The sequence below is a fragment of the Silurus meridionalis genome, chromosome 29 (genome assembly GCF_014805685.1).
Source record: "Silurus meridionalis isolate SWU-2019-XX chromosome 29, ASM1480568v1, whole genome shotgun sequence".
NCBI classification, from domain to species: Eukaryota; Metazoa; Chordata; class Actinopteri; order Siluriformes; family Siluridae; genus Silurus; species Silurus meridionalis.
In genome coordinates, this window is record NC_060912.1 from 600,067 (window position 1) to 623,214 (window position 23,148).

At 37.6% G+C, this 23,148-nt stretch overlaps 1 protein-coding gene across 5 annotated transcripts in view; it reads right to left on the minus strand.

The window, feature by feature from the left end:
* ptprua (protein tyrosine phosphatase receptor type Ua) overlaps positions 1-23,148 on the minus strand; it is a 158,098-nt gene that overhangs the window by 75,120 nt on the left and 59,830 nt on the right. For all 5 annotated transcript variants that reach the window (XM_046844199.1, XM_046844202.1, XM_046844201.1 and 2 more), the window contains exon 3: positions 2,692-2,963. In XM_046844199.1, the coding sequence (XP_046700155.1) occupies positions 2,692-2,963 (272 nt within the window). The remainder of the gene's footprint in view (positions 1-2,691; positions 2,964-23,148) is intronic.

Below are 23,148 nucleotides of genomic sequence, written 5' to 3' on the forward strand. Positions count from 1 at the left end.
TCATTTCTTTTTCTCACCCGTGTGTTTTATGTGAACCCTCCTCGAGTTCAGCCTACACAGGAGAACTCAACGCTCTCTCACTAGCGAAAAGATCTTGCATTAGATTCCAAATCTACATCTTAATAATATTTAAATGTGTCTACAGTTTAATTTTTCTGCTACTCGGTTGGAGATAGGCGTGCAATTTATCTCTTATCTTCAAACATAAAAGCTTTGACTTCGAATGCCACATCGTCACTTTCTTGACTCTCATCTGAATGCAAGCCGTGGCTTTCTGTTCCGTCCTCACCCTACCTCTGAAACGTTCCTCGGAATTCTGTAAATACCAGGTGGTATAAAAACTTTTAAAAACTCGCTCTGTTCACAACAAAGTACTTTATTTATCTTCGCTTCCACACGATCACCTTCAGACCTTTGAGCTGCATCTCCATCTTTGGGAAAAGGAACCAAATCTGGCAAGTAGGGAGTGTGAAAGTGAGATCACGTTGTTTTCGGTGAGAAGCTCATGTGTGGAGGAGCTCGGTGACAGCATGAGGACGTGGTCAGAATACACTGGAGAAAGCAGTGCAGCGGTAAGATTTGGAGGTGCAAGAGAAACGTTACAGCAGGTGGGATTTGGAGGTGCAGGAGAAACGTTACAGCAGGTGGGATTTGGAGGTGCAGGAGGAACGTTACAGCAGTAAGATTTGAAGGTGCAGGAGGAACGTTACAGCAGGTGGGATTTGGAGGTGCAGGAGGAACGTTACAGCAGGTGGGATTTGGAGGTGCAGGAGGAACGTTACAGCAATAAGATTTAAAGGTGCAGGAGAAACGTTACAGCAGGTGGAATTTGAAGGTGCAGGAGGAACGTTACAGCAGTAAGATTTGGAGGTGCAGAAGGAACATTACAACAGGTGGGATTTGGAGGTGCAGGAGGAACGTTACAACAGGTGGGATTTGGAGGTGCCGGAGGAACGTTACAGCAGTAAGATTTGAAGGTGCAGGAGGAACGTTACAGCAGGTGGGATTTGGAGGAACCAGAGGAACATTACAGCAGATAGGATCTATTTGGAGTTATAATTTCTTGAGGACATGATCTTAAATACACTTTAATACATGTTACATAAGAATTTCCCAGATTGAATAAAGATGAGTAAATGATCTCCTGGGCATTTTAAGGATGTGTGTAAACCCATCAGTGAGAAGATAGCCATACACGTACATGGTCTGATAGTCAATAAAAACTGGTCAGTGGTTGGAAACTGACTGAAGTAATACTGAGAGAGAATTTAGAAGCCGGTGAATGAGAAGAGCACATTTTATTCCTGGATTAAGGGAGCGAATCGACCGACTCACTCACACCGATTAAAACCTTCATGAATGACATGGTTCAAGGACAGTGAGGACTCTGATCCATGTTCCATTTACAATCTTAAACGTTTTATAATCCTATTTTACAAAAAATGATGTGCCCATAAATCTGAAATGCACATAAAAGCATCAGAGTTACACACTTTACAATTAGACGCACAGTCAAAGGGAGCACCGACCTTCATAAGTCAGTGAGCCAAAAGACATTATCCTGTGTTCCACGTCTGCTACTGTATTCTGACCTCGTGTGCACCCTGTTACCGTGCTCTCCTCGCACGTGAGTTCCACAAGCTCAATGAGATATGAAGCTTCCACTTTGCATTTCATGTCCTCAATTTATTTTTTTATTAATACACGAAAATGAAACCAATCCTCCCACATCTCCACAAAGTCAGTTCCCAACACAACCAGGTGGTCAGATCTCCTTGAGGAGCTCTTCATGAGTTTTGCAAATGGTACTATTAAGATAAATATTACATTCAGTGGCATTCAACCAAATCTTATTTTCTGAACGTCCCTCATGATATTGCAGCATATTATACAGTGGAAGAGGAAAATGGAAGGGGATTTGAGAAAAGTGTAATTTTATCGTTACATTGACACGTTAAAGGCAGCCGTTATTCTAATCGATTTTGATTTATTATAAAAAAATGATTCCTAAGAAAATAAAAATAATAAATAATACTATAGTTATGATTATATCAGATGCAGGTAGAGGTTTGGGATGAACTACATGCGATGTGAAATAAATGCAGAAATGGTAGAATAAATGTCTCTTAAGTTGGAGGTGAGCTAAATTTAAAGGCAACTAATTTAGCAGTGTGTGCTGGAGTTTAGTGGTCCATATCCAACAGTGCAATAAAGACGGGTACCATCACCTTGTGCTCTCCTTATCCTAAATGCAGAACTATATCGGTCCCTTGAGCAATTCTCATGCTCAATGTAGAACAGAAGCAGAATTTTAAACAATTTTTCTCCTTGATAAAGAACAGTATGGGAACTTGAATGGTTTTTATATTCACAATGTATTAGTATCAAGAAAGTCATTAATAAAGTATCTGCTGAATGGTTTGAAGAGGGGCTCCATTCCACCCCCGAAACAAGTGGTGCAAAAACTACCAACAGACATGCACACTGAATAAAAGTGGAGTGTTTGTCAGAATTACTGAGCTAAATCCAGCCAGAACTGCGCTCTCTCTCCCAGCAGAGCGCTCGGTTATATGTGAGTAGAAAGTGTATTTACTACAAAGCCCAGGCAATCCATTCTAAAGCAATTAGCAATTAGCAAAGCCAAAATCACCAAGGAGGAATGATGTATAAATATACAATCTCATCTCTCACCTGGTACTCGCTGGGCCAGAAAGTGCTGACTGCCAGTTCCACCTGGTGCCATTGGAAACCCTGCGATCCGGAAATGTTCCAAACCGTGTTTCCATGTGGTCCGCCGTTCACCTGTACATAGACACTGAGCCTGCCTGGACTGTGTCCATCACGGCTGTACAGGAAGTAGCTGAACTGCACGCAGTGGGTGTCGTTTTCACTCAGAGTATGCAGCAACAGCTGAGCTCGCTGGCCTGCTCTGCGCTGAGAAGAATTCACCAACATATAGGAACCTGCACGGATGAAGAAAAACACAATGACCTTTTAGCTCTTAATCCTCCTTTTATATCAAAAAGAAATCCTAAATAAATGCACATAGTACAAAGGCTAAAGCATATCATCATCTCAGGCATTAAAATACCTTCTTCTACTGACACCCTACAGCGTCTGTGCCTCATTTGCATATACACACATTCCATAATGATCAGATTTCACTCAGATTTACCTGCTTTTTTCAAGGTCAAGGTCATTGTAAATCAGCAGTTATGAGAATTCGGAGAAAACACCATGAATGGGATGCCAGATCTTCGTAAGGAACCACAAACACACACACACACACACACACACACACACACATTCCTACACTCCTTTACACCTTGGGGCGAGAATAAACAATCCACCTCCGTACATGATTCTGGGATGTAGGAGGAAACCAGAATATATCCAGGCCCCTGTTTAAACATGGCCTACGTACAGTAGTTTCCACAAAATTGTCGAATCCATGCCAGTTTGAGCTTCTGTGGTTCTGTTCACCTTCTGTTGTAGATGTACAGTGACTGAATGTAGCCTATTAGATATCATTTGGGTCATGTGGCAGTGTGTGGCATTAGTACAAGAGCATCAGGCAATTATAGAGGCTGTCTATATCATTCTTCTTCAGGTAATGTGAAAAATGCCTTAAGCAAAAGAAGCGAGAGATTGGAGGAATGCAGTAAAGACCTGGAGATGCCCTGTGTCACCAGCAGATCTGACCACCTGGACTCCTGTGAATTCCTTTCAACTGAGTAATTCTGTAAAGCTGGGGTTATGCTAGTTAATATTCTGAGGGCTTTCTAGCTACAAATCATGCATTCTAAAGATGTTCTTTAGTCGTGACATGTTCAGCGCCTGTCAACGACAAAGTTCTAGCCGTGTCTCAGATTTATTTTTTTTTGGAAGAAATGTGGAATAATGGATAATTGTCCTCCTGCCTGTCATTAACGGCTCTGAACAGACTTTTACAGTGTCTTTTCTCTACGTCTACAGTAGCCTCTTTAGATGTGATAATTTTATACCGAAATGCTTTTTTTCTGCTGATCAAATCAGATTTGATTTGTCACACACACGTTCATACAGAGTGCGGCGTGTAGTGAAACGCTTTTTACGACTGTCCGACACTGAAGAATGTACATAAACATAGAACATAAAAATAAAATAAACACAAAAATATCACAAGGAACGGAAAATAGAATAGAGAATAGAATATAGTATGTGCATATGTGGACCTGTTTTCTGCACTAATCCGCGATAAAAAACCAGAATGTGGTAATTATCTTAAACCGGTTTCAACACTGTGATTATAGGATCTGGATTATAGGGTCGGATATGGAGAACACAATATTGGGACAATTTCACAGTGTAAATCAGACTTAAGAAACAGCGGAGAAGGAGTGTAAGGAAGAGTGCAAACTTTTTGAAAAATTCTTTGAAAAAAGAGAAGTGACTCATCCTCCTTCTTGATCTCCACAACTACAACAGCAATAGCAGCAACGAGAAAAGCTGCGAACCCCCTCCAGAGTCCTGCTCTACAGCTTTACTGAAGCAGGCAGACGATGCTGAAATCATTTTTACAACAGCCTCTACAACTCGTGGTTGAACTGCGGACACCTGCCTTTTCACTTAAATTACTGATTTCTTCCAGGCTACACGAGCCCTCGATCCTCAGATTCTCACCAGTTCCCCACAGTGCCAGTGAGACGGATTGTTAAACGAGATCTCGTCTACAGTACAGAAACAAGGCCGAGGGTTGTGTTGGAAAGTTTTACATTTGTTCCCGATCAGTCTTTTAGATTTGACAGAAAATAATTTTCCCATTCGCAGAATACACCGTTTCCACCCATGCACATTTTCCTCCACGTGAAAGTTTCTCTTTCTGGACAAATCGATTAATCAAGACTTAATTAGGAGCCTGAACTCCTGTTGTCCTGTTAATGTTCTGTAAATGCATAAAAAACACACCTCAAAGATTTGCTTAACTTCTTGGATAAATACATATGAAGGGTCAATAATCAGTTAATCATTTTCCCACTGATATCAAACACAATTAGGAGAGTTTTCTTGATCAGTTGACAAACGGACACTAACGCTTTAGCGTATGGATTCAGTTTAGAGCTATAACACAAAAAAATCATCCATTACACCAAACCTGTGCTGCTTCATTCCACTGGAAAGTGATTTGTTTAGTTTACATAATACTGGTGAAGGTCCCCAATCTCTTAAAGTCATTAGGAACATATTGGCTGATTCTCCTAGTAATAAGGGATCCTATAAAAACAGAACACGTCCATTTCAAGTATTTATCAAAAAGAAAGAAAGTCTGATTCTGAGTCTGATTCTTTTTGTGTGATCTTTACTTTATTTCAGAGAATTCTTAAATCCTAACCAATGTTGTGTCCCAGAAAGAGACAAAGAGCAATAATAATACTGAGAAAAAGATGTATCTATAATCAAAAAGTTTAAATAAAGGCTTAATGGATATTAAAGATGAATAAAATGAAAAAGGTAGAATAGGGGAACAAAATCCTGATACAGATTTCTTGTGATTATCTTGTCACCAGCGTATTTTCTTATATTATCTCATGCCTTGGGAACGTGCACGTTGACTTGTTCACCATCAACATCATATATTTAATAATTGCAGCAGGAATTAATAAAAATAAATAATGCACGGCCTCTTAGGGATTCCGTATCTCACAGCATGGAGATGGAATTAAAACTGAAACAAAAACACAGAACACCTGCAGATACTTTCACTAGTATTTGTGTTAATCATCCCGACATTCCAGCAGTCATGTATCTTTCCATTCCTTTCATAGTTCTCTCCACAACACCTTAATACATCTTTACACCTCGTACACTTGATACAAAGCAAGTAAAATCTGGGTTCTGTTTTTTTTCTTCACAGCATTATCTTTATTGCGACTATGTAAAGGTCAGAGAAGTGAGAAGTCACCAGTGAAGAAACCCAACCTGAAACTCTGATCCATTTCCCCCTCTAACATCCACACTCACTAATTATCCTATAGCAAAGTGCAGGTTTTTTATTCGACATAAACCATAATCCCAGTATTTGTATCTGTAGCTTCAGAGCTTCTCACCCACAAATCTTTGTCATCATGTTTTCTCAGGAAGTTTTCCCTTTCCACTGTGAAATCCAGATTGTTCATTAAGTTATAAAGCTGCTTTTTGAGAATAGCTATTGTATCTCCATCCTCCATCTAACCTTCCTAACTGTCCCATCCAGACGGACCTCAGGTGCTATTCTGCTCGTTTGTATCCTCAATGTTTCACTTCATCAACATCTGAGACATATTCACCAGTAGGTCATTGACTGGAGGCTTTAGATTGAAACTTCTGCAGCTTCCCTCCTTTTCCTAAGCATCTCCAGATCCTTCATTAACCTATGTTCTGTAAAGACCGATTGGCAAATTGAGACATGAATATTAATATTGACCTCCATTAATATTGGCAGCCTTGTAAGTAAGATCAAAGGCTGTGATGAATTTTCTTTAATCTTTTGATCTTTCGTTAAAAAAAATACTCAGCATTAATGGATATTAAACAACTGCAAACACAAGGAAGTGTTATCTTCTGTGAAATATATGTGTATTAGTATTCTTTTGATCAATACTAACTTCCGGTGTGAAGATAACAGCTTTAAGTCTTCTCCTATTATACCTTGAGGTTGGAGAATACATGATAAGGACTTTGAGACCATTCCTCCATACAGGAGATCAAGTCCTATAATGATCTAAAAACGTATCTAAAACTTGGTGCACTGTGAGATACAGAGATAAAAGTGAAGGAGATGATAAATTTAACACCGACCAATTTTTTTTACTAAATTCTATAAATAATTTATAATTTATAAGCAACTTATATGCAGTATTTAATGTATAATTTATGCGTCGGCACTGTTGAAGTCTGATGTGATGTAGGAGGTGTTTAATAAGTGCAAAAGCAATGACGATCATTTGCCTGCTGTACTTCATATGACAGGTTTATATTAATGAGATACAATCGCATTTATTTTATTTATTTATTTATTTATAAAAGGACTCTACACTTTGGGATGTTTTCCTCCATGAGAACGTCTCCAGCACTATTGAACGCTGTGGATTATTTTCCATAACAGCACGTCTTATCGTGTTTAATTCTTTACCGAATTAAGAATTTAGAAATTCCACACAGAAATCACACAGTTTAAGGACAATTATGGGTCTGGTGGTGTTTAAAGGGTATCTTCTGCTTTGTGTAATTATTAAAAGTGTATCCTGGGGCAAAAGAAGCTCAGCTTCAAGCACCTTTAATATTTTTAGGGTATTTGGAATCTGGAACACTGATATAAGCAGCAACACTTTATGAATCATGTGGGTAAAATGAAAATCCAAAGTGTGCATGACTGGAAAATATTTCACATAATCAAGAGGCACCAACAGATTCGCTCCGAGCAACAAAGAAATCCAAAAAATCTTCTACAATTTTAATCATTTCGCATGAAAAAGAAATTTAATAAAGGGAAAATGTAATGACTGGTGCAGTAATAAAGTAAATACAAGCCTGGGTTTTAAAGTTCATGTTTTCATACTTTCTAAAAATCTAGATTATGGGTGGTTGTGAATGTTTCTGCATTGTTGTCTCCTCACATCACGAGTAAATATATGGATCTGAATACTGACAGGCAAGATCAAGTCTGAGAGCACACAGTGAAATGCTTGAGTTTGGAAATGTTCTCATGCTGATCGTTGCTGCAGATGATATCATCAACAACAACTTGAGTAAAAAGCTAAAACGATTTTCATGAGTTTATCAGCCACTGGTCATCTACTATGCATCTTTGCACCATCCATAACTCATGTATATTCCACCTATATTAATTCTGTATGTACTGCATCATACACACATTCATATATGTACATATGTGGATCATGTTATATGAGATTGGTATCTTCTTGACGTCTAATCCGCTGCAAAATCTTGCACAGTTTGACTTTATATTACTCGATATACTGTTTTTTATTATCCTCTGCGTCTTCTGTACATTATTCCCTCTCACTCGTGTCCATGCTGTTTATTATTAATGGGCCACTTCTGGTTAGATGCTAAGTGCATTTCATTGGCTCTGTACATTTACTTTGTACAATGACAGTAATCTAATCTAATCATTTATAAAGCATAAGAAGCATTTCAGATCAAATGAATACACGCTTCAATAGATGTTTCAAGTATTTGTTATATGTTCAGATGTCAGTGACAGTAAATGCTTAAGTGAGGCTACAGGCAAAGTACAGCAAATATAAATCAATATCAAACAGTAAAGAGAAATAAGGGGGAATAAATCTGATCTCTGTATAAATGATGGTCAGTATCACAAGTTTGCATGCAATTTAAAAATTCTGTCTAATTGCATTTAATTTTGGAACTCGATCATAAAAATGTATAGTTTGATTAGATTTTATCCTCCAACCGTAGCTTTGTATATCGCTATCGTCTGCTACTGTGGCATTAATGCCGTCCCTGTGTTATTGAGGGTTATTATGGTCTTATCTGTTGCACCATGTGTAGTATGATCATTTCCAGGGAAAAACACCCAGAAACGTCAGGAGGAGGAGAACATGAGAGGAACCAGACGCAGAACATGCCATCCTTATTCTATTCAGATATACTACAGCACTAGTGCAAGAACAGACAGATTTTTACTGGATAAGTGCTGAAAAACTCCCGTGTTTTCGGTGTTCTGTAGAGCTGGTTGTTAAACGGATGGAAGACGGTGCTGTGTGGGTTTCAGAAAAGGTGCAACCGGTGCAGTGATGACAGCTACAGTCCTCGCTCATTAATCACATTGGCACAGTTATTAAATTTCTAATGTCTGCCAGGACAGTAATTGGGCACACACAGTAGCACACACAGGCTCAGGTCCAACTCCTGCTGTCCTTTTCCTCTGTCTTCATGGCAGATATAGTGATTAAGATCCCCATCTGTCTTATGAAGCTTAACTGTTACTCCATCTCTCTAACCCTGTCTCCTTTCCATTTTTCTATCCTCCTCTCCTCTCTTCTCTTCTTCTCTCCTCTCTCGCGGTTATGTCATCCGGTTTCCCGTGTATGACTTCACCACCTCTTTCTTTTATTCTCAGTTTTAAAGTAAGAAGAAAATCACTTATGTAATAGGAACTGGATTCCAAGAACACCAGAAAACAAGTAAAAAGAAATCGTGTTCACATCAGATGTTTAATCTCATGTGATTGTGTCTTTAAAAAGTACCAAGTTTTCTATCCAGACGTGAGACGTTTTTCCGCTTGTGCGATTTACGCAGGTGGAGGTTTCACCAGTCAGGAAACAGGGTTACATATGGCGGAGGAATATGGCAATAAGGTGTGTATAAAAAGAAACACCGATGGCAGACGACTTTGACGTCTCGTATGTAAAACAGTACAGGTGTTCATTTAGGAGTTAATTAGACTGAGGAAGAAAGTTTCTTTGACAGCACATACAGTAATTGGAATAACAGCATGAGCTCAGTATCAGGAGGTTGTGTCTGGGTGAAGAGCTCTTTCTCAGGTGCAGGATTTCAGACTTTTACACTTTCCAGCAAACTTTAAAGTACTGAAATGTATATTTACACAGAGGAAACACTGTCCTCTTTCTCTCGTTAAATAAATAATAAATGGTAGAACTCAGTACAGAAAGACATTTGGGTTTATAACAAACCATATCATCTTCATTCTGTTGTAAATTCATGTTCATATTCTTTTCTAATTCATTCTTTTACTCCTAAATAAACAAGATGGGATATTTGTAAAACACTGTTCATACACATTCTTCAGGTTTATTCGACCTTCAGTCTCTGTTACAGCGGAAAATTCCAAATGTGTTCAATCAATAGCTCAATATAAAGAGTAATATGTAATGCTAAAATTATCTGATGATAGAAACACCAAAAGCTTTGATGTTTTTCCATTGTAAAAGTGTAGTCGACTTCAACCTGCTTTTTTGCAAATTATTGGGATTATTATTATTTTTTTTTTATTTGTATTTTTTATTACTATTATTATTATTTTTATTATTATTATTATTATTATTATTATTATTACTTTTATAATTTTTTTTTACTATTATTATTATTATTATTATTATTACTTTTATTTATTTGTTTACTATTATTATTATTATTATTATTATTATTATTATTATTATTATTATTATTATTGACTATTCTAGACTCGGTTCTGTTTTTTGTAAAAAAAGACTAAATTTTGATTGGATTTCTTTATTGCATCTGATGTTTATCCGGTGTTGATCTTGGATAATCATTGGCTGGCAGATAGAATCCTGTAAACCCGAGTTCATCTGTGATTCTGGAGGTAAAGACCTTTAAATTTCACAGGAGAACAGAGAGATGATGTATATCATGTGAACTTCAAGGAAATCATTTGAATTTGTCGCAGCTTTAAAGAAACTACCAAAATGTCAGCATCAATGAGCAGCACATAAATGTCATTAATAAGTGTGTGCTTCTGTTTTCTAAAATAAAAAACACACACAAACACAAGCACATGAGGTGATTATGCCTCTCTCTGCGTTAATGCACCAAAATGGTGGCTTCCCATTACAAAAATTGCATCAAAATGGCCAAAAGGACGGGCAAACACCATCAGAACCATTCTGTAGAAACGAGGAAATATGTGTTCACAGAGATAATATTGTGCAGAACCAGGAGGAAGTCACAGATTACACGTAATTCTGAGCACTAGCATTATACTGATAATGCGCTGTTTGAATTATTCCACCAAACTCCATGGTGCATTATCGAGCTGAAAATGGGTGTGATATTACCTCTCTTATTAAGCCTGTGTGTAGTGTTTCACGAGGCTGAAAAAGTAGCAGGGAACTAAAAATTATTCGCAAAACATGTTTACAAAACTTAGCAACGTATTAGCAAAGAAAGGCCTAGTGTAAATGGATTTGAATGCGTTCTACGTCCTTGCCACTAGGGGGAGCAGTCGCCAGGCTACTAGCATAGCTCTGTTAAATACTGCTCTGGTTTTAGAGTATTCAAGTAACTTACGGACATTCATTCATTCATTCATTGCAAAGTCTTTTTATTGTAAATTCTTCTTGTCTGTATATGTTTTATAGCCTTGCTTTGTTTATTGGATATAAATATTGGGATAGGATACTTTGGATTGCTGCAATGTTCATTCAACCTTAGAATATAGACGCAGACTAACAACAAACATCTAAACTATCATAAATAATCATGCAAACATACAGTCTGTAGGTTATTCATTAAACATAAAGATAAATGAAGCAGTAAAATCAAATACTGCATGAGCACATGTGGCTGATAGACGACTCAGACAATCGACTCTAAACCATAACGGTGTGAATGTAATCTGTGTGGGGCAAATGAATGGAAAACAGGCCACCGAGTCAATTAAAATAACAGCCTTCGCCCGTCAACAATACGAGCACAGAAACAAATTGCAACAGCTTGTAAAACCTTGTTCTGCTCTCTGTGCTATTAGCAGGACGAGGTGTTTGGGGAAAAATCAGCACACCTATCAGGAAGAAGGTCACGGATACGTTCGATTTTAACCTTTAAGCTGACTTTTATTTATCGCACTGTTGCTCAACCAATTAACCTCGCTTCACAGAGAAGTGATTTCTTAAGGACAGAGGTTTTGCTAAATGTTTACATATTTACAAAAGACTACCAAAAGAGGTGTGTTTGTGGTGTGTGAATGGTGTTTAGGGTACATTATGTTACTGGACATCAAGACACTTTGGTGACAAGTTATTGGAAATCAAGACACATTAGTGATGATTGATTAGTCATTGGGACACTTTGGTGATTAGTTATTGGTTGTCGGGACACACTGATGATCATTGATTGGTCATTGGGACACCCTGAAGATCAGTGAATGATTTACATGGAATAATGATGTTAGCTGTCATTTTGAAGCCACTGGAATAATATAGAAACATGGCAGAGGAGCAGGCTCTTTATTAGTACCTAGAATAATGAAAACAACAGCATCTTCCTACCAGCTATACAATCAAATAGTTTATAAAAGTTTGTATCTCAGTCTCTATATTTGGTTAAAAATCAGTTTTTAGATAATGATGTAGATCTGGGGGTTCATTGGAAAATAGAGCTTTGGTACACTGGGATGTTTTTTTATGTCGTTGCAGATGGTGTGGTTCTGGTGCCAAATCTGCAAAGCGATTTCGGTCTGAATGCTGATTTAGCTGAAAAAAGAACGCAAAAAAGAGCTACTTTCAGGTGCGTCAGATAAACAGTAGCATTTATTACCTCACACGAAGGTACTTCTTTGAAATAACTGCTCATAAACACCTACAGCACTTTGGGTCTTTATGTATTTAAGAAACGCTTCATTTAACATGGTGTCATTCAGACGCCGGTTCTGTTCTTTAGCTTATTTGTATGCAGATTTAATACCAGAGCCCTGAGACGACCCTGTTTATGATTCACAGATACAGCCAACGTGAAAATCTCTGTCCGTCCATGTTTCTATTAATATAATCTCAGTTTATTTTAAATGCAAAAAAGATCCCGAACAGCATAGAATTCACATTTCCTTCCTTCAAGTGGCTCGAAATAGACAATGCTGATGAGACACGAGCTGAAAGCTCAGTCTCCTGGAGAAGCTGAATTTCAAAAAGCATAACATTTCACACTTTTCATCACATCTACCTCTGACACTCCATACACCATATTTTAAGGTTTAACAGTCAGTAAATGTATGGATTTTTCATTAAATTTTTACAACTGTTCATCTGTTCCAAGTCAACATTGCAAGTCCTTCAATAATTTAGCAGTATATATATACGTATATAAATATTTACTAATGTGGTGGAACATTAATATGACCAGATCCACATTGTGATCAATGATCTTGTATTATAGTATATATATATATATATATATATATATATATATATATATATATATATATATATATATATATATGTTTTTTCTATTAATAATAATACATTCTGTTATTGATCAATTCTTCCTCTTATTATTATTATTTTATATATTATTATTAAGCAGTCTCTCATTTTGGATCACTGTATAGTATATTTTGTGATTTGGGAAATCTTTCCCTACTTCAGGAAGAAGTTCTGCTCACTGCTGCTGAAGATGCCTTCACAGAAAGATACATAAGATCACTGTAGATCCACTCAAGATTCATGAAGATGGATTTGGACTGTAATTACTATAAACAGTCTGCTGTGATGGTTTACGACTACAATTAATATGAACAGTTTTAACTATACATTAATCCATCCTTCCTCCTGCTCTTATTCTAGTGGATTATAAAGAAAAGAAAGGCGTGAAGCTAAAGTGGACCACGAGAGAACAAAAATAGTGTCATGCGGTTCCTGATATGATCAGTTAGTAGGTGGAGGTGGAAGCTTAATGTTTTGGGGTTGTTTTGGAGGTTTATTCGAGAAAAAAGAAAAGGATTCCTGAACCAACATGGCTGCAGTTCTGTCTGGACCGCGGCTCATTGGAAACGACTTCACCGTACAACAAGACGATGAAACATACGAAGCGTGCGGTCGAGTTCTGAAAGTGTTATTTAGGGAGCAAACAGTCGTCTGGAGTGATATCCATCATGGAAACACCTGCCCAGTCACATGAACATATGTATATTTATAGATTTGTTTGGTCAAAGTGAATTTTCACATTGTTAGATGACCAGGTTTATTGCATGGAAACAAACAGAACATGCACGTGTCTCTCAAAACCCAGTAAAACTCCACGCTTTTCTCACTCACTGTAAGTGTTTAGAAATATACAGAAACGTACAGTATATGAATTAAATGCAGCTCCAGAATAAAAGCATCATGTTAGACAAAAGCATACAATAATTACACTATAACTAAAAATGACACTATTTTTTATAATGACGTTCTAATTCCCTTCATTAAAAGTTCAGAAAGAGATTAGAGTAATGAAAAACAATAAAAAGAAGTCATTAAGTCACTCAAGTTTGAGTCGAGTCATAACGAGATCCATCAAAAGTTCAGCATCATGGGGACGGTTTAATAACTACAGTTAATTATCATCATCATTTATTTACGTTTCTGGAAAAACATTGCATTGCAAAATTGCAAAAAATGCGTTATTATTAATAATAATTGCAACTTTTAACCAAAAAAGTAACAATAACACGCAATACACAGCATGTATGAAGAGTGTCTTTAAAACTAAAATATTCCCACTGCCGTGACGGTCTAATAGCTGAGACATGTCCTGTTTCTCGTTGTTATAAACTGGAGAATTGGAGAATTTCTTCGCGTTTCTTCTGGTATGTTGTTCAGTTTGGTGTCTAAAGAAGCTCATTAGCTATAGCAAAGCAACATATGAAATGACATACACCAAAAGATCTTACTTTTCCGTACTGCCAAGTGTAGTAAATTCTTTTATCTACAGGTTAAGATTCTCCATTCAGATGTTAGTTTACTGCAGATGTTAGAGCTAACTGAAAACCATGGAGAGCAGTGTGTTGAGTATAAATGATGGTGTTGACTCAGAAAAGTGATTCAAAGCTCTAAAATCTTTATGTACAGTCATTGGAACAGCAGGCTCGCTGCCACGGAGCAAAGTGTTTGTTAGAAGCAGAACTTTATTGTCATTGTGGGACTTGAGGAAGACTGAAATAATGTGCTCTGACGGGTTTTTTTCCTGAGAAGGACACAGACTGCTGAACTGAAAGTGACAGTAGGGCAGAAAGCCAGCAACACAATGCAATAGGGCCATGGAGGTTAGAAAAACATGCACTCGCTTCTTTTTTTTTTCTTTAGCTATGTTTTTTTTTGGATTTTTGTCTAAGAAATGAAGTCTGTCTGCTCACATACTGGTTATGTAACAGGTATAAAAAAGTGCACAGGTGTACACAGATTTATTATGGTTTATAATTACATACATGTTGTTTGTTTCCTCATTAATTTCCTCGCTTTGCCCTGCCCATTCCCTTCCTGAGCTGGGGAGGTAGTGTCTTGATTCTCAAATCATCTTAAAATTAATGTTAAATGTATGTGTTTCTGTTAATCCATGTTTATATATTATTATTTATTTAATATTATTATTATTATTTTAGAGGTTGAACAATAGTGGATTTTACAGATATGATAACGATAGTTGGATCGTTCTTGCCGATAACCGATTAACCGACTGATTTTCAAGATGAATACTGTATAAAAAAAATAATAAAAAACCACTCCATGTAATATAGTACTTCACTTTATAATACTGAAAAATGTGCTGAATAAAAATAATGATGAATATATTCCTTAATAAATATAATTAAATAAATGATATATTATTAATAATAAATGTAATATAACGCTCTCCGTGCAGCACACAGTCTGACGTGTAAAAACAAACAGCACGTGGCATCAGTGATTCGCCTCTAGTGGCCGCTCTTGTAACGACAGCAGACCGGAAGCCGGAAAAACTATCGGTATGGATTTTTTCTGCGATCGACTATCGGTGCCAATTAATCGCTCGACCTCTTATCTATTTTCTTTTTTTTTTCATCAGAATAAAAGGCAAAACATTCCAGCTACTGATGCTGAGAGTTTCCCCTTATTTCAACACAAATGTAAGACCGGTTACATGCGAAGAAATTTCTGTAACTTGAGTTTTGGGAAGAAAAAAAAAAATCCAATGTATTTAAAATGCAGTCTTGATGAAAGTTGATTTTATTTATTTATTTTTCACCTACATCCAGAGTTCCATATAAGGCTGCAATTCATCCTTCATCCTTTTAAAACTGCTGCCTTTTGACAGGTCTAAGCCAGGTTCAAGTGCAAAAATATTCCGCTTAGTGTGAATTTCCAGCACACCACCGAGAGAAAGATTAGCAGTCACATCAGAAAGAGGAAAGAGACACTGAGAGACAGCATCAAGACTTTTAAGTCTTAAGATGTGCAGCTATGCATCGCTAAGCTTTGCTTTCTCCATCTACCTTTTGAAGAAACAGCAGAGGAAGCGTTTTTCAATGGTGTTTTGAATCAACATTTTTTTTTTGCTTTCTTTCATAAGGACTGGTTAGCAGTCTGGCAGCTCGCCCGGGTGTAAGCGCACCACTCGTGTGTTAAATCTGTCTTCAATAATCTTTGTCAGCCTGGTGATTTTCCTTCTCGCCCCTCGCTTTCTATACGTTTCTGTCCGTCACAGACTCGAAAGGAAAGCGTCTCGTTGTTTTTTGCTTTTGGTCTGGTGTTTATTCATGACTTTTCCTCCTTGATATTCTTAATCAGATCGTATCTGAAAGGCAGCTGCAAGCCAGTGTGTATCAAAAGAAATACAAATCTTTCACATTCTCACTTTTCCTGTTCTAATATCCTGAAATTATGCTCAACTTTTACTTCTAAAACAATATGCATGTATCAGTATATACCTTTACCCTACGGAAAACTTTGTGGACACCTGACCATAAGCTTAAACAATCTACATTGCACATTTAATCTCCATTTGCTTTAATAATTAATAACCTCCACTCTTCTGGGAAGATGCTCCTCTACATTCTGGAGTGTGTTTCCTAGAGATTTGGGTTCATTCAGCCACAATACTGTTGGAATATATGAGATAAAAAGAGAGCATGTGGGATGTGATATAAGAAGATCTTTGGAGTGCGGCTTCGTCAAACATCTGACTCTAAAACCTCTGAAAGAGCAGCCGGAGCTTTAAAGGCTTCAGCAGTTACTCCCAGCAGGGGGCTATGGGGTCAGGGGGTGGGGACTTCGAATTTCCTTAATCCTTATTTCCACCATTGACAGGCTGCTTTATACACGGCTAAAGACACAGACATCATCACGAAAAAAAAATCCTTTTTAAATAAACTCGCATAGAAGTAGAAGTCGAAGGATTAGAGTCTGTAAATTGGCCCTAAGTGTCAATGCATCTGGATCCCTGACCAAAACAAAAAAAATGTTTACTAAAGATGGAGAAATGATGCTTTTCTACCTTTTAAAACATGCTACAAAGCAGCGCTCACAAATAGCCCCGATAACCAGCATCCTGTGGCTGCAAAACTCTTTCCATGCGAGCGAGCAGCAATCAAAATGTTCCAGCCTCACAAGCAGAGAAGACAGCAAAAGGAAATGCAAGCTGGAGCTGAACGAACGAATCAATGCAGAGGTTCAGAGGGCTCTTCAGATGAGACAACACACCAAACGCAACGCAAATGGTGTCTGAGGAAAGCAGAAAAGCGAAATGTTTCTCCACAATGCAGACGTGAGGTGGAATAAATAGAGGCAGGGACAAGTCTAAAACACTCGCTGCAAAAAAATAAATCAAATCAAAGATTTGCTGCTGCCATTAAAGATCCAGATTAAAAAGAAAACTCTACAAAAGTCGTGTTTCACCTCATTGCATTAAACATTTTATGTTAAATTTAGCCGTAAGAGATTAGCTGCTTGGAAAGGATCGTTCTTTATGAGAGAGCGAGTGAAGTGAAAAGGATGAGTGGAGCAAGAGATGGCTATCAAAAGGACACATCTGGGATATGTAGAACGAGTGAATGAAGAGAAAAATATAATATAGCTTCTTAAAGGAGCAGATGAGCTTAAATACAGGACCTGTACAGGAAATAAATATAAAATATATCTCGTCTTAAACCCCACTAACTGCTGTTGCCGTTAGAGATTTCATTTGAGATCTCATTTTTGGCTGGAGACTCCTTCACCCGAAAATCCTTCACTGCTGCTGAGGATGACCTGCATAGATATCTCAAAGATCACCATGAAATAGCTGTGGATGGAACCGAACCATGAAGATGCTTCGGATGTTCTATTTTTTTAATAGCCTAGACGAGGTGGTACAAAAAATTTCGAGACTTGTTTTGTAACACGCCAACAGACGGCAGCACAAGGCTGCACGCACAGTCACAGGGAGCACCGACCTTCATAAATCAGTGTGCCAAAAGACATTGTCCTGATACTCACGTTTTATTCTAGCATATTTAGTGCAGTGTAAAGTTATAGAAGAGTCAGAGATGATGATGGATTCGCTTTTGGTTTCTGTTACGTTTTCTTCCATATGTTTTCCTCAGGAGTTTGAGATCGTCATCTCTAACATGTACATTAAATTTGATGTTTGGAGATGTTTCAAATCGTATATATCCAGATTTCTGTCAAGCTGCTTTATAACAATATGCATTGATTTAAAAGCATTATTTGTATACATTGAATTGAATGAATTCAAACTCTCAGCTTGCACATCAGAACAACTATTTTGTTCACCAGCAATTTTTCAAAATCACCAGCTAAATAATGAGAACTGTCCACCACTAGGTGGCACACCTTTCTAAGAAGAGATTCAAAAATTACAATAATTACAAAGCACCAGTTGGCAGTCTTAAGTTCCAGGCCGCAAGCTGTGGACCGTTAGCTGATTGAATACGTTTAAATGCCCCCCCTCCCTGTGAATAGCAGGACAACAGGTTAGCGAACAAAAGAGTCCCGTGAGACAGTTAACGGTCCACCAAGCTGTTTGCTTCACACCATCACGTTGTTATCAGGAATCTAAGAAGGTGGCCAATCAAAAACCTTAAATGATGACTGAAATGAGATAAAAGGCTTGTATGGGAAAGCTGACATTCTAATCTAGAGCTGTTTCCAAACCGTTAGTCATTAAAGAGTCTTTGTTATGGCTGTGTAGACTGTAACACGTTTAATCCAGAGTGGGTTTAAAAAAAAAGGCTTATAAATCAATGCTTATAAATCATAATGAGAATCTGTTGGGAGACCTGGGGGGGGTAAAGGGTGGGTAGGTGGGGTGGGTGGTTTGATGTGGAGGGATAATATACCCTGCTCTCGTAAGACAGCCAAAGTCTATTAAACGTTGAAGAGTGCAGTCTCTAATCCGCCGATCCTTCTGCAGGGCCAAGTGGCAAATCAACTTTACCCACGGTAATTCAAATCTTCCCTTCTGGTCCAGTGCACAAGCTTTCATTAATTAAAATCCAAATCCGGGGTGTAATGAGAGTGCGTTTGAGACAAATACAGAGGGAAAGAAAGCTTAAAACTCCATCTTGGTTTATGAGGGATTATAGAGCACACATTATTAAGGTCAAATCCTGGATTGATGAAGGCTATAAGAGCACAGTAAAAACTGTCATGGCATGAAAAGCGAAGCACGTCCTATTATCTCACTTCATCTTCAATTACGTCTAACGGAGTCCTTCCTGTCCACAATAGTTCCTTTGCTCCATGAAGACAAGGACAATGCTGTTTTTGAACAAGAAGCAGGTCCTTTAGTGTCGATCAGGGATTAATATGGAATGGGATTTTTGTTCGGAAAGTAAATTTAGTAGTAGAAAAAAAAACCTAATGAAAGTGGGACATTTCTGCTGAAATGCACGTATGGCTACTTTTACACTATTTTCCCTCGCTGCTTCTGTCAATTGCAGTGTGTGTGTGTGTGTGTGTGAGTGTGTTGTACTTGTCAACTGCGACCGTTGCCATGAATGCGACTGTTATAATTATGCATGCATACACGCAGTCTAGAGGCCCATAAATGCATCCAGACAGGGGAAATGGGGCGAACAATAGGGGCCTCAGTCGGGAGCTGAGTCACCCAGTTCAATTAATCTGACAGAAAGTGTGTGTGTGTGTGTGTGTGTGTGTGTGTGTGTGTGTGTGTGTGTGCGTGTGTGTGTGTGTGAGTGAGAGAGAGAGGAAGAGAGAGATAAAGTGAAAAAAGGAGAGAGATAAGGGAAGGTTACATGCAGTATGTAACCACCAGAGTTTTCCTGCAGAACTTGTGGATTATTTCCTTCTGCTTCCTTCTGTACTGTATAACAGTAGCAAAGTCATCACCTTGTGCCCATTTCTATAACCTCAAAGGAGCTTTTCTTTTACCCAAACTCTTTCCTCTGCTCATTCCTGTCCAATTTAAACAGCCAGATGACCTGGATGACCTTCACTTAGTCACAATCTTTCTTTCTACACTTTTCTACTTTACATCCTGATGAGAAACATCCACAGACCAACAGCACTCAAAATCCAAATCCTTCTTTTCTACTACAAAAAATGAGGTCATGTGTGTTGTGGTGAGTTCGAGTCTGGAGTTTCTTCAGCGTTTATTCCTCTCTGAATGTTCTGCTTGCTGTTGAACTGGAATTCAGATCACTTTCTTCACTGGATGGACACTAACCTGTGTTTAGGCATCAGGGCCACTTTAAACCCTTAAACAGCTGGTTATTGACCTGCCAGTTGGCAGTTCTGTAGTTCTGAGATACTCCACTGGACTCAGGGCTGGACTGGGCACATTCCTTTCTGCAAGAGCAGACAGACTGATTGGTTTATTATTATTGTTTTGGTGCCAGTACTTTTGGCAGGATTTCTGGCTTCCAGCAGGTTTGTTCTTTACCGACTGATGAATGCAATGAATCCTATTCACCGATTCATCTGCCCAAAGTGATAGCCAGCAAAAAACAAACAAAACATTCTCTTCATTCCTTCCTTCATGCTAAAGTGCACATCTTAACGTTTTTCATGTAGAGATTGGAGATGGTCAAGTCAAGTATCTAAATTTTGTTTTGTAGAACAGTTATAACAGCAGACAATAAAAAAATATTTGAAGTAATAAAGAATGTGCAGGTTTGTTCCTTATAATTGAAAGTTTGTCCCTAATGAGTGAGCCGGAGGAGACTGTGTTAAAGGAGAAACTCCCTGAGGTGGCCAAACTCAAACCTCATCCTCATCTTCAACACCAAATGTCTATTCATTACAAATCCATCATTGTTGAAGTGTGCAGTGATGGTGATTAAATGCAACGTGTGGTCCTCAGCACAGTGTAGCAGACTGCTGACATAAAGCACAGTCTAAATCCATCCTCGAGCTGTCGTGTTGCTCAGTAACTTCATGGATCCCCAGTCTGTTGATGCGAAACGATTTCCACCTGCACAGAGCGGCTTCCAATCGAATCAAAGGTGTTTTGCCCCATAACCTTTAGAAACCATACATGAATTTGCATGTGATTGTACACACCGTAACCTCATTTCCTTCTTCTCAAAAATCAGAATTTATAAAATAAATAAATAAATAAATAAATACAAAAACACCTGATCTTTCCAACCACCACTAAAGTTTCTGATCTGCATCTAGTTAGATGTTCCTCCACTTCTTTATCTTCTGTTGTTGGGTAGAAAATTCACATTTTTAAGAGTAGAATAGTGATGAAATGAGAAGAAGATTCAGGATAAAGGTTTGAGTGTGGAAGAGGGGAATTCCATCCCACTGCTAATAAAACACAATTTACCTCCTGCACCTGGATTTTCTCTCTATCTGCCGTGAACCCATGCTGTATTTCGAGATCACTACTGTTAATATTTTTATTCTGATCATATTTAAGATTTATAAAACCTCACATATGGGTTTTTTCTTTACATAAAACCGGTATTTAATCTGATCTTGTTTTAACTCTACAAACGACCGTATCTTAAACTGGTGTTAAATCACAGGCAATAAATGATATCGAATTGTTCTTCATTCCAGGACGATGATACGCTCACATCACTTAGGCTTTTATGGTACAAGACTGTTTATCTACAATAACTAAGCGGTTGTTTGGATTTAGTTTCTTTTCACGTATCCTCTATGGAGCTCCAAACTCCTATCATTCTCAGACCCTAAATTAAAGTTTGACCACGGAATGAAGTAAAGATTGCACAGAGTGATGTACAGGTATGAAGACACCAAGGAAGGAGAATGTGACAGAAATAGAATTAATGTCCAGCACCAGAGAAGGTCTACTGGATATAACAGCCAAAGGAACACATTCATATTAATGAGAGTCATCTATAGGAAGATAAATTCACATGGAGGCTCCTCAGCACTCTGGTTCCTACGACAGCCAAATGACCAAACAGCACCGTTTCTCTGCAAATGTTTGCTAGTTATAATTATACCATTTATAGAATCATTCTCTGTTCTGGTTCTCTACAAGCTCTTATAAAGGGAACTGCACTTTCCACAGGACTGGATTTCATTGTATTTGCATTGGAAGATAATAATGAAAAAATGGACTTGATCATCATTAAAAAATGCAACCTTTTTATATACATTTTATATTCCACAGTTACCAAAGTAGAAACATATTAAAGAACTTTCTAAAGTTTGTTGTTTTTTTACAAGAAAAAAAATATACATTTCTAGATGACCTCCATTTACAATTAGATTTTTTTGTTTATTTATATTTATATTTAATTAGAAAGATATTTTGAGGTTGTAGAAAGAAAAAATGGCAAAACATCGTGTTTTTTTATTACATGCTTTTGATTAAACAATAAAGAACTGATATAAAAATCTTCAGTCGAGTTCTTTGTCTCGAGGAAACATTCACAATGGAAATAAATGTTCAAATTTAATGCAGACATCAGAAAAGGAGTTTTTTTGTTTTTCTGGGAGGGGGGGATAGTCAGTATGCAAATATATGCGCATTTATTTAACCCAGGGCTCTTTTGTAAAAAAAATGTTTAAATAAATACATAAAATAAAATTCTATTTGTTAAACATTATAACTCTAAAAGTTCAAAGAATTTAAACATTTACAAAAATGAATAGATTATGAATATAAATGATAAATTTCTCCCCATATTTTTATCCTTAATAAAAAACATGAAATAGGATGAAACTTTTAGAAGAACGAGACTCAAAAAGAACATGAACATGAACACCAGATACGTCTCCATTAGAGCTCCATCAAGAAAAAGGAAAGTTCATCTATATGGTATGATGTAGATAAAATCATGATGTTTTACAGGGATCTCTACTGACTTCTGAGGTTTGGAGCAACACCTCACTTCTCTGGGAGTTTCCTCCCGTATGTGTGTGTGTGTGTGTGTGTGTGTGTGCTGAACAGTGATATGAGCGCCGATAATAAAGTCGTTTATCTGCAGCAGTTCATGAACGTTACATTTCTGGTGGTTTAATTGAAATTTCTGGACTGAAGAATAACTGCACCGTCGTTGGTGAAGGTTTGCTACAGGAATGACGGTTAAGAATAACTCGTCTAACATCATCACGATTGCGTAAATCACAGTGAGCGCTCTAATTGCTTCTCTAAAATCAATGACTGCTGTTTGAGCGCTGAGCATTGTCCACACGCCCGTAATTT